The following is a 12,419-nucleotide window of genomic DNA, read 5'->3' on the forward strand; positions in this document are numbered from 1 at the left end:
AGGGCTGAGGCTAGCCACCATGCGGTGTCCTGAAAAGTTTCAGATGAGAACGTCCCCTAAAAGATCCCAATGTGCCTACTATGTCTCACTCCTGAGAGTGACGTAAGTTCTGTAAGTAGCAAACTAATATTTTATACTTTGCGAAGTATAAACATATTGTATCTTTAATCTTTTTTATTCTCCAAACTGCAGGAGAGGAGGGACACGCTAAATTTAGGTCACCTATTCTCACCCTCTGGCCCTAGGGGCCAAGAGGCTCCAACCCACAGCTCTCCAAAACGGGGAATACCTGGACTTCCTCAGGCCCAGGTGGGATTTGGTGCACAAACTGGAAATTTGCTCTGTGACCTCGAGAGGCCCAGGGGTAAGACCACATTTAGGCACAAAGACCTGGGGGACTGCGGGGACTTGAAGGGCACGAGGGTCATCCTGTCCAGGCCCTCACCCCAGGAACCTCAGCCACTCAAAGCGCGCGGCAGGCAGGGAGGAGAATGTGTGTGCGCCCCCTGCCGCTTTTCTCTTGCGTTTGCCGCTCCGGGCGGGGCAGGGCGGCTCGCACGCTGGGGTGGGGCTTTCCTTCTCTGGTCCTGAGGCCAGGTCCCGAGATGAGAGAGCTGACAGCTCCTGTCCTCCGCGGCTCCCTCAGCGGGCGCGCCCGGTCTTCTGCGCCCCGCCTGCCCAGGGTAAGTGCTCCCGGGCTTCGCGGGCTCTCCGGTCTCCGCCTCTGCAGTGGCCACTCTGAGACTGTCCTGCTTGGTCTGGGGCCCCTTCTCCCACTTATTTTTGCGTCTGGAGGGCCCAGAATTGCTGAAAGTGATGGGCACTCCAGGGGCTCCTCTCTTGACACTCAGACCTTTGAGGGAAGCCAGTCAGGTCAGTTTCCCCCTGTCTCTCGGGTATCCTGACCCTCTTCACTCTCGCAATGCAAATGAGCATATACCTGTCCCGCACGAGGGAGTCCTTTGCCCTGGACCTAACGTCTTTTAGAAGGTTTTCTGCAGATGTTGGCAGGCGGCTCCCCACAGTCTGCCTCAGTTGTTTCTAGAACTGAGGCACCACAGGCACAGCCAGGGGAAGTGGCGCAGCCCCTTCGTGAAGATCAGAGGGCAGTAACCTGCGATTGACGCTTTGGAGGGAATTCCACCATTCCAGGAATTCGCCAGTAGTGGCAGCAGAAATATTTGCTCTCTCCGATTTTGAGTGGTAGAAAATTCCGAAGTGTGGCTTCTTTGAGAAAGGGACAGGAACCCTGGTGTTGCTGGAAATCTGTGTGGCGCAAACCGAGAGGCCTAGGCCCTAGCCCCAATCCCAGCTGGGGAGCCCTCTCCTCATTAGGCTAGGGTTCTCCTGGAGGAGGTCCAGGCTTTGCGCAGTTCCGGCATGAGGGTCCCTCCAGAAAAGCCGTATTTTAGAGCTGGTTCCACGGTTTGGGTTCGTGGGATCTTTCTAGCTGTGGCTACCCCGGCCAGCGTGGTGGGTGTAGCTTGGCTCCTCAGGACGGCGTCCTGCTAAACTTACGGGTTCTGCTCTAGGAGAAACTTGTGTGGCACTTTGGGCCTTATTCCCAGAGCTTAGGGTACTGATGGTGTCTACTTCTTCCTCAGCCTCAGAACTGGTTCACTTTGGCCCATCACGGGGAGGTGGCCTGCTTGGTTAGGAGAGCCTGCTGTGGTATGCAGAGGCTGTCTTTGTCACGGGCAGGTGTATGGCCGATTATCCCAGACTGGGGGCCGTGTTCAGCTAAAGCGGCAGCCCCACGAGCTGTCTGCTGCCAACCATCTTACAGAAAAAGCGACTGGAATAGACAATTTGACCGTGCCTGGGCAGGACTGGCAGTGTTTGTGTTTAGAACAAATATGTTCTTTCCACCTTGCCTTCTCAGTATCTCAGCATGGTCTCAAAGTTATCAGGAGTGCAAGACTAGAAAGGAGACTGAAATATTGTTACGACATACACAGGGGACTTAAAAAAACCTGTTTTCTATTTATCTGTTATATTAAACTAATAGCGGTTAACTTTGACCTGAGAAATTTGATCAGCTCATGTCTTAGTGAATAGAAGGTCCACAAGCCACAGAGGGCAGGCCCTGCTGTCAGCATAGGGCTTTCTCACATGCCTGTTGCCCATGGCCCCATGGCTCAGCTCTGGCTACCAAGAGTCCACCAGTCTTCATTGAAGAGATGTCCACTGTCTGCTTCTAAGATGTGGAAAGGAGACGTAGTTGGCCACAAGGGACATTGGTGTGAAGCCACAGCTGGAAAGAGCCCATGAATCCAAACAGTGGAACCAGCTACAAAATACGGCTTTTCTGGAGGGACCCTCTTTCCAGAACTGTGGACCTCCTCCAGGAGAACCCTAGAAAGGGGACTAGAGTCACCTCTAATGAAGAGAGGGCTCCCCAACTGGGATTGGGGCAGCAACATAGGGCAGAGGCCTCCAGCGTTTGTGCCACTCAAGTTTCCAGCAACACCAGGGCTCCTGTCCCTTTCTGAAAGAAGCCACACAAGGGACACTGTGCTGGGGACCTATGCAGAGACCAAGGTGGGGACAAAACTCAAAGCTGGCTGTGGGTGCCATCAAGTTGCTTATTGCTCCCCTGCTGTGGGGGCACAGAGCAGCATTGGTACTTTTTGCAAGAACCTGCGTTTTAGGTCTGTTCCTTGCAGTCCACTGGAGACATCTAGGAAGATATTTTAGACAACAGTAATCAACAGCAAGTGGCTGTTTACAAGGCTAGACAGGCTCACGCCATACCCAGATCATAGCCCTTGCTGTAGTTCTGCTGTATGAGGTAAGAGAGTAAAGATGGTTCACACTAGCCCTCTGCTGTGGCCTCTGTGCTCCTATACATCCTTAGTTGCCTCCTCTTCCTGCCCCCAGACTTATTTGGCCATGATGTTGGTCAAGCTGCTGGTGCTGGGACTTGGGCTCTTCTAGGATCCCCTTCCTTCACTTTACTGAGCTGGAGGTTGGTTCGATGGGTGTAGTATGTGTTCGGTCCTCTGAGGATGTCAGGAAGCATCCATGGCCTGTTCTTTGGGGCCAGGCCTGGGTGTGGCCTGGAAGTTTCCTGTCTGAGTTGGAAGTCCTTTGCAGACCCAGTGGGATGGCTTCACATACTGGCCTCCAGCCACTGCATACCCAATCTGGTTTTTCAGAGAATTCCACTGACTGGACATGTGGATATAGGCTTGATATAGGCTGAGGCCAGCATCTCACAGGCCTTCTCGGGAAGGTGGGCCTTCTGAATGTCATTGCCCACCTCTATCCCTTCTCACAGGAACCTGTCCTGCTCCAGCTTATCTCTACTGCCCAGCACCCACCTATCTGTACCTCTTCCCTCCTTCTCCCCCTCCCCACTTCTTTAGACACTCTCCCCTTCAGTCTGAAGATTTTCCTTCGACCTCATCACTCCTGCAGCTCCCTGCCCTCCCCTGCACTTTGTGTTGTTGAGTTGTGGTAGTTTCTAGGCCCACGTGTGATGTGACTTGCCAGTATTTTCTGCCACTCTCCGCATCGTCTTCTTACTTTCTTTTTAAATTTAAAAATGTTTCCTTTTATATTTTGTGTGGATGAGTGTTTTGTCTGCAGTTATTTATGTGCGCCACATGCATGTCTGCGCACATTGGTGGTTGTGAGCTATGATGTGGGTACTGGAAACCAAACCCAGGTCCTCTGTAAGAAGAACAAATGCTCTTGACCACTGAAACAGCTCTCTAGTACCTCTTCTACTTTCCCCATAGTGTGCTTTGAGACAAAAGCTTTATTTTGATGAAATCCAACTTAGCCTTTGTTTTGTTACTCGTGCTTTTGATACCAAAACTAAAAGTACAGTCACATTTAAGGACATGCAGGCTCTTATTACTTTTGTCTGTTGTAATCCTTTTGTTTCTGAGAGTGCTGAAGCTTTAGCTCTTACATTTAGGCCTTTACTGAATGTTGAGTGACAGGGGCCCAGTCTCATTCTTTTGCATGTAAATACCCACTTGACTCATCACCAGTTGTGTAACTACAGTGTGACCGCTCTATGCCACGTGTTCTCTCCTCTTAAAAATCCCACTTATTAATTCATTTATTTTATACATGGGGTCTTGTTATAATAGCTGAGATTGGCCTTGACCTCAGGATTGTTCTACCCTAGCATCTTAAGTCCTGGGTTACAGATGTGCATGATCAGGCCAGCCCCTATACTTTTTTAAAAAGTAAGAGTTCCTGAAGTGGGAGTTACAGGTGCTTGTAACTCACCTGAAGTGGTTCCTGGGGATCAACTTTGGGTCCTCTGTAAGAGTAGTATGTACTCCTAACTACTGTATTGTTCCTGTAGCCCCTTTGGTGCCTTTTGTTAGGGAAAATTCCAAGCCTTTTATGAAGGTGGGAAGAACTGTACAATGAACGCACTTTTCTCATGAACCAGCATAGATGGCTAATTATCAATATCGGCAGACATGGCTTAATTTGAACCTTATTCTTCCAACCAAGCCATCTAGACTCCATTGCCCTCCCTGACAGTTACATAGAAGCAAATCCTTTGCATGCCGTATGTGTGTGTGATCATTTCTTAGTTTGACTTAATTTTCTTGAATTTTTATTAACTTTCATATTTAATACAGTATTAACTTATTACTTTAAGCAGTATAACTGTAACACTGGACTAACTATAACGGTGACAAGGGAACTCAGAAGAGGACCCTGGGTAGAGGGAGAACACCTAAGGAGGTCCCCTTTGCAGAGATGGGAATCAAGCCATTCGGAAGGTATGATTCAACCCTCCAGGTGGCAGAGGAGGTTGCTAAATTTTTTAGCTTTTGCAGTGCTAAGAGCTAAGAGGAAAATCAGTTGCAGAATCAGAAAAGGACCCTTTCTCTTCCAGGGTGCCTCTGGTGCCCTCTCCTGGCAGGTGTAACATCGTGATCCCTCTAAAAAGAAATATTCCAAGGGCCCAGTATCTTCATGCAGAACAGGCAAGCAAAGGTGACTTGGAACCTTAAAACAGTAGGTGGATAACCAGTACTGTTCCCTAGTACTTTTATACCATCCCATGAATGGTGTCTTTCCCGTTGGCTTTTGATATACACATCTCATAAATTTCACAATATACTATCATGATTGTTGTCTAAATTGCCAACTACTGTTTTATAAGTGTGTGTGTGTGTGTGTGTGTGTGTGTGTGTGTGTGTGCCAACAGAAACCAGAAGAGAGCATTGGATCCCCTAGAACTGGAATTAGAGGTGCTGTGAGCTTCCTGACATGGGTACTGGAAACTGAACTCTAGTCTTCTGAAAGAACAGTGAGCTTTCTTAACCACTAAGCCATCTGTCCAGACCTGCATTTCAGAAATTTTAAAAACTGATTTTTGAAAGGCACTTTTAGGTTTTATTATGCTTTTAAATGTGCTTTAATTTTGCTGCTTCCCTATCTTTTTGTTTGTATCCTTTCTGAGGAAGAGTCTGTTGCTGTCCTTTATTGTTATATTTTGCTGTACCAAATACTATAGTATTTGGTTTTTTTAAATTATTCTATTTGTCTCTGACTATGAGCAATTTGGATATGAAGTACTTCAGTGTAATCTTCCTCTCTCTCTCTCTCTCTCTCTCTCTGCTTGGGGTTCACTGAGCCTCTTGTATCTGTAGTTTATGATTTTCATTGTATTAACTTTTTTCTAGTATCCCTTCAACCTTTCCTGTTCTTTAAAGGTCCACTTACACATGTCAGGACGTTAGAGGCATCTACTTTATTTTTACTTGGGTGTTATTTTAAACGCTATAGCTTTAAAACCCTACATTACATTGGTTCATTGCCAGGATATAGTTGTATGATTAACTTTCGTATATTGTCCTTTTACTCTTTGACATTGCTTAACTTAATGGCTAATTATATGAAGTTTTTTTTTTTCATTTGTTCCTTTGTTTTAATTGTTTTGAGACAGGGTCTCACTCTATAACTTTGGCGTGCCTAGACCTTGCTTTGCAGACCAGGCTGGCCTTGAACCCATAGAAATCTGCCTGCCTCTGCTTCCCCAGTGCTAACGGGAAGCACTATGCTTGTGTCATCATGCCCAAATTATAGGAAATTTTTCAAAGTGTTTTTTTTTTTCAGGGAATTTTCTATATGTATCATCACATTACCTATGAAGAGATGAAGTTTGAATTCTTCCTTTCTAAGTTTTATGACGTTTATTTAGTTTTCTTACCTTATTTTCTCTGGCTAATCCACAATGTGATGTATGATAGGAGTAGAGAAATACAACATATATATTGCTCCTGATTGTGGAGGGAGACTCAATCTTTCACCATTAAGTAGGATGTTAGCTTAAGTTTTTTTGTAGATGCCCTTCATCAAGTTCATTACATTCCTTTCTCTCCATAGTTTTAGGTGAGGTTTTTAATGATCATAAGTGGACTTAGGCTTTGTCAGATGATTTTTGTAGGTATTAAGATGATCATATTTTTCCTTTGGCTTATTAGTAGTAATATAATGAACTGCAGTGATTGATGTAGAGAATTTTAAAAATCTGAATTATTTGGACAAATTCCATTGAGGTCTGGTGTATTTTTGTATTGCTGAATTCTCTGTGCTAATATTTCCATGTCTAGATTCACAAAGGGAACTAACTTAAAATTTCCTTATTCTGTAATATCTTTGCTTTGATAGCAGAATAGGGCAGAACTCACACATGAGTATTATTTAGTTTTTCTCCCATAAGCTATGGAATTGTTCTTATTAATACTTTAAATTTAGTGGACTATAACAGGGAAGCATTTGGGGTTCAGTTTTCTCTGTTGGGATATAGAACTATTTATGTTATTTATTTTTCTTGAGTGAGTTTTAATAGTTTGTGCCCCTGAAGTAATTGCTCCATTTCATTTGAGTTGTTGGATTTATGGGGAAGCTAATTGTCCTTGTATCTTGGGTAACCATGGGAAACTATCACAGACTAGGCAGATTGAAGTGCAGATCTCCATTCTTCACTGTTCCGGAAGATGGACATTAAAGACCGAGATGCTATGGGACTCAGGTTCTGATGAGGGTGTCTTTCCGCTGGTGGATAGCCTCGTGTCCCCTTTGTCTTCTTGAAGTGGTGAGAGAAAGAGCCTCATTGCCTTCCTCCTTTCCCAGGAGCACAGCTCTGTAGAGCTGAGGACCCACCCACCAACCTCACTTCCTTAGTGCCTGAGTTCATGCCCCATGTTTAGGTGAAGGTTGCAGCTTCAACATGGATTTGTGGGGACACAGTTCAGTCCATATCAGTAATCTCTTTAGCCTCCCCAAAGCCTGTGGGATTTGTGGAAATGACCTCCCTCATTTCTGATTCCGGTAGTCTGTGTCTTTTATTCTTCTGATCATTCTGGATAAAGGCTTTCACATTTTGTTGCTCTTTTAAGAGTCAACTGTTAGTTTCATTGATTGTTCTTCATTTTTGTTTCAAGTTTCATACCTTCTCTTCTTTGCTTTTCTTCTGCTTGACTTAGGTTGAGTTTGCATTCTAGATGCTTCAGTTAGAAGTTTAGATTATTCATTTGATTTATTTCTAACAAGTACTTACTGTTCCATTTCACAAAGTTGGTATATTTGTATTTTCATTCATTTATAAGTATTTTAATTATGAGTTCCTTGCTTTTCAAATATTTGTGAAATTTCCGGATGTCTTTCTAGTTTAATTCCAGTATATGATTTGTATGATTTCTGTTGTTTTAGATTTATTAGGGATTTATTAGGGATTACGTAAGTCCTACAGTAAAGTCTATCATGGTGGATATTCCACGTGCACAGAAGTAACGTATACTCTGGTCATGCTAAAGGGTGTGTTTTGTAGCTCTCCTGAGTTACAGAAAGCTATAATTTGTGCATGCCACGTACTGATGTCCTATTGATCGTTGACAGTGGGTTATCAGTACCCATGCTGAACTCTTGTCTTAACTGTGTTAGTTGTTGGGTGCATGTACCTTTAGGATCACCAAGTTTTCTTAGAAGATTGGCAACTTTGTTAGTTTTTCTTTATCCCTGGTGATATATATATATATATATATATATATATATATATATATGTATATAGTCTCAAGTCTTGCACACTAATCTAGGGCATGTGATTAGTGTTTGGATGGACTATGTATTCTATGAGTTTTCTTTTTCTCTGCCTGCCTCTCTTTATCCTTAAAGGAGATCAATCACATAGTTCTGAGACTTTCACAGCCACTTCCAGGGGTAGAAGTGGTACCTTTTCCAGATACCACTTAAGGTCAAGTCAGAACTACTCATTTACATTCTCAGACTGCTGGGGAATGCAACAGGGGTCTGAGGGAATCTGTGAAGGCTCGTATGTCCTTACTACTAGGAATGTCAAGACTCTATGGCAAGAAAGAGGGACCTTATGTTTGATGAAGGGCAGTGAAGTTGTCAACTCTCAAGTACATTCAGGTCCTGGGCTGCTTCAGTGACTTCTGTGGTGAGCATGTGCGTGTGTCTAGCACCACAGGATGCCGTTAGCTGGGCTGTAGGTGGCTAAGCTTGAGTGACCGTAGTGGAATTCCAGCACATAGAGCTGAAAAGAAATAATACACAAAAGACTGCAGGGCCTGTTAACCCTGCAGGGTTGTGGGGGGGGGGGGCTGTCCAGACAGGCAGGAGGTATGTATCTGAAAGCATCAGCTTCTTGAGGTTCAGTAGCATTCACCCTGCCCCACCACTTATGTAACAGTTCTGTCCAGAGTAAAACTGAGAGGTTCTCCCAGGCAGCCACTTTGTCCTCCACTGTAGAACTCTCCATAGTTCTGTCTATATGATCTGTACTAGTGCGCACTCCAGCTTGCAGTGTTGCCCTGCATGAGAACCAGTGGGCCTTGACTGACCTTCCTGCTTTGGGGTGACTATAGGAGGCACATGTGGAGATGCCACATTGGTTTCTTCGTGTGACTGAATCAATGCCCCTTGCTTTTTCAGGATCAAAGATGATGATTCCATCGGGAGAGTGTACGTACGCTGGAAGGAAGAGAAGGAAACCCATTCAGAAGCGGTAGAGTATCATGCTTTCCGTCCTGATCTCCCTGGGGAAACGAGGGACACGTTATGCCTTCCTGAGGAGGGGTAATTTTACAGGCAAACATAGTCTGAGGAAGCTTTGGAGAGCATTCCTGGTAGACATGGTCACGGTGGTCTTTGGGTCACATGAAAGCGTGACTTGTCACTGGCTGTCTTTAGCAGGCAAGTTTTCTTTAGGCATCTTTTCCGACCCAGGCACAAAGCTCTGGCTGGAACTGGTGGAGGTCTCATTTGGGTGAGGGATGTGTCACCAATATGTTTGGAACTGTTGCTCCCTTCAGCAAGGAGTCATTCTGTCTGTGGGAAGTGCCCCAGGGTTTAGTCCTCACTCTCCAAAGGAAAGAGGGTCTTTGGGGCTCATTCGCCCTACTCCAGGTCTCTGAAGGTAGCGAGATGGAGGAACCCAGGGCTTAGACCCATATCCTTCAGAGACACAATTGCTTGTGGTCTTTCTGTCTGGGCTTAACCTGCAGCCCTCAGAGTGGTCAAAGTGAGGGGTGTGTGGTGATTTGTGGTGATTCCAGCAATAGCAGGGTTTAGAACACTTTCCAGGGAATCGGCTGAGTTATAGCGTCCACAGGAGGCCCACAGACTGCCTCTGGCCCCTTGTATAGAATCTGTGAGCTTCAGCAGCTGGGGACTGTGTCTTTTTGTGTTTTGTTGTTGTTGTTATTGTTGTGTGTGTGTGTTTGAGAGGGGGGGCTTGGTGGTTTGGGATGGGTGTTCTGGATATATGATACAGCTTTGGTGTATGATAAGCTATATGTGAGGCTGGGGTGGAGCAGAACGTAAGTGGGGCACCCATCGGCAGCTCTTTCTAGCTGTGCTGTCTTTGTATGTGACAGAGCTACTCTTGTTGGCCTCCAGGGCTACAAGATCCTGTATAGATTTAAGACCTTGGGAATCCAAAGACTTGCAAGAAGCCGAGGTTGCCCTGAGGGTGAGGCTGGACTTTGAAATGGTTACTTGGATATTGGAGGCACTGAACAGCAGTGTTTGCAGTAGCCTGGAATGTAGGTCTTTGATAAGGGGGAGTGCTGGGGGGGATCTGAGTGCATTGAAGAAAACACATAAAGCCCATGAGAGTAAGCGTGAAATGTGCTCCTCTATGGCAGATATTTAGGTTTATTTATATAACATTTATCAGATAAATAAGGACAGAAAGTAACTTTATCACTCAGCTGAAACAGTGGTATATGGTGGGAAGTATGGAAGGAAGTGTAGATTCGTTTTTTGCCTTCATAATATTTTTACTCCAATGCAAAAGTGAGGCAATGTTTGAGGTACTGAATACTTACATTTTATTTTATTTCATTTGTGTTTGAGACATGGTCTTACTATGTAGCCCTGAGTGGCTTGGAGCTCACAGAGATCTGCCTGCTTCTGTATCTCAACCGCTAAGGTTAAAGGCAAACACCACAAAGCCCGGCTAACATTTGATTTATGGATGTCAGAAATGATAGAATGCTTGCTTGGCTCACAACTCCGGGGAATGTCTCCACACTTTGTGCCTTTGCAAAAAGCACCTGGCTTTCGCACTGCCTGTGAAGGCTCCCTGGGATGTGCGCGCAGCGTGTGTTCCTTTGCTTTCTATACGCGATCATGTTGCATACATACTTGCACAGCTCGGAGTCTGTGCCACAGCTTGCACTTTCCCTGCTGCACAGTCTGAGTATGTGAAGTGTGTTCTCCCACGGGTGTTAACTCGGTCTTTTGATGTCCACTAGGCTCTGTGTTTTCCAGCTGCAATATAAATCTGCAGCACACATGCCCAGGCCCTTCCACCTGTCTCCGGGGGAGGTAAGGGTGTGGGTAAACGACACAGGCAGCCTGAAGCTGATGCCGTTGACCATGCTGTAAGTGCCAAGTGATTTCTAAGTGCTCATTCAGTTATCAAATTCCTCTTCTTCAGAACCCTAGCTGTCACTTGGTAGTTAAGGGTATGTCTTAATTCATAACTTCCTCCCAGGAGTGAATGCCTGGTGTCACCAACAGCATGTTTGGTGTTCCACATCATAATCGCTAGGACCACTGAGGGACACTGTCTTAATGTCATGACAATGTGGAAGTTGTGATACTAAAATCCCTAATTTTTTTTTTTTTACTGTTTTGTGTTTTTTTTTTCTTTATTAATTAATTCAATTTACATCTTGGTCATAGGCCCCTCCCTCCTCTCTTCCCAGCCCCACCCACCCTCCTCCTATTCCTCAGAATAGGGGAGCCCCCCTACCCAGGCACCCCAGCTCATCTATTCACATGAGGACTGAGTTCATCTTCCTCTCCTGTGGCCTAGTAGGGAAGTCCCATCAGGGGGAAGTGATCGAAAAGCAGGCACCATAGTTCATGTGAGAGATATCCCCGAGTCCCCTAACTAGTGAGCCCACATTAAGCCTACAATGCCCATTGGACTTATCTTCTTGGGGTCTGTGCACTGTAGTATGTCTGCCCTGTACTTTATGACTAAAATCTGCTTATAAGTGAGTCTATACCATGTGCGTCTTTCTGAGTCTGGGTTACCTCACTCATGATGATCTTTTCTAGTTCCATCTATTTGCCTAAAATTTTAATGATTTCTTTGTTTTTAATGGCTGAGTAGTATTCCATTGTGCAAATGTACCACAGTTTCTTTATCCATTCTTCTGATGAGGGACATCTAGGTTGTTTCCAGTTTCTGGCTATTCCAAATAAAACTGCTATGAACATGGTTGAGCAAATGTTCTTGTTGTATGGTGACAACAATAAAGGATCTTCAACAATCCTACATCTGACAAAGGGCTAATGTCCAGAATATATAAAGAACTCAAGAAATTAAACAGCAACAAACCCGATTCTCTTTATCTGCTTTTTACTTTCTTTTTTCCCAAAAGTCTGTGTGTGTGTGTGTGTGTGTGTGCATGTGTGTACTAAAAGGCCTGTGACTACCCAAAAGTCTGAAAGATTTTCATACACATTTTCTTGTAAAGTTTCATATTCCGTTTTACATTTGGCTCTGTGATTCATTAAAATCAGGAGGTAAGTCCTTGTGGTGTATTCTTTTCAATTGGCTATTCTAGGTGATTTGCCTTCTGTGTAAACTTGAGCATTAATGTTATAATCATGTTAAAATCCCTGTTGGAATTTTAGTGGAAATGGTATTGAATCTGTAGATCATTTTCAGGAAGAGTTGCATCTTAACAATATTGTATTTTCAACCTAAAAACATGAAATACCTTTCCATTTATATTTTAATCATCAATGTTTTCCGAAGTGTCCTGGATATCTCTTGTTAAGTTGGTCCACTCTGTCCTGTATTGTTGGTGTTAAGGGGGTCTTTTGTGACTCTGTCTAGTGGGGCTGACTAATTGCTTCTTACCTCTTGCTCCTCTTTCTTCTGTGCTGCTGGT

At 44.7% G+C, this 12,419-nt stretch overlaps 1 protein-coding gene across 1 annotated transcript in view; it reads left to right on the plus strand.

The window, feature by feature from the left end:
• Positions 1-620: 620 nt before the first annotated feature.
• Positions 621-12,419, plus strand: part of Ahrr (aryl hydrocarbon receptor repressor) — a 73,454-nt gene continuing 61,655 nt past the window's right edge. Inside the window, exons 1-2 of the mRNA XM_021631437.2 lie at positions 621-683; positions 8,938-9,010. Of these exons, the coding sequence (XP_021487112.1) occupies positions 8,946-9,010 (65 nt within the window). The 5' untranslated portion in view covers positions 621-683; positions 8,938-8,945. The remainder of the gene's footprint in view (positions 684-8,937; positions 9,011-12,419) is intronic.

Source organism: Meriones unguiculatus, chromosome 3, assembly GCF_030254825.1.
Source record: "Meriones unguiculatus strain TT.TT164.6M chromosome 3, Bangor_MerUng_6.1, whole genome shotgun sequence".
NCBI classification, from domain to species: domain Eukaryota; kingdom Metazoa; phylum Chordata; class Mammalia; order Rodentia; family Muridae; genus Meriones; species Meriones unguiculatus.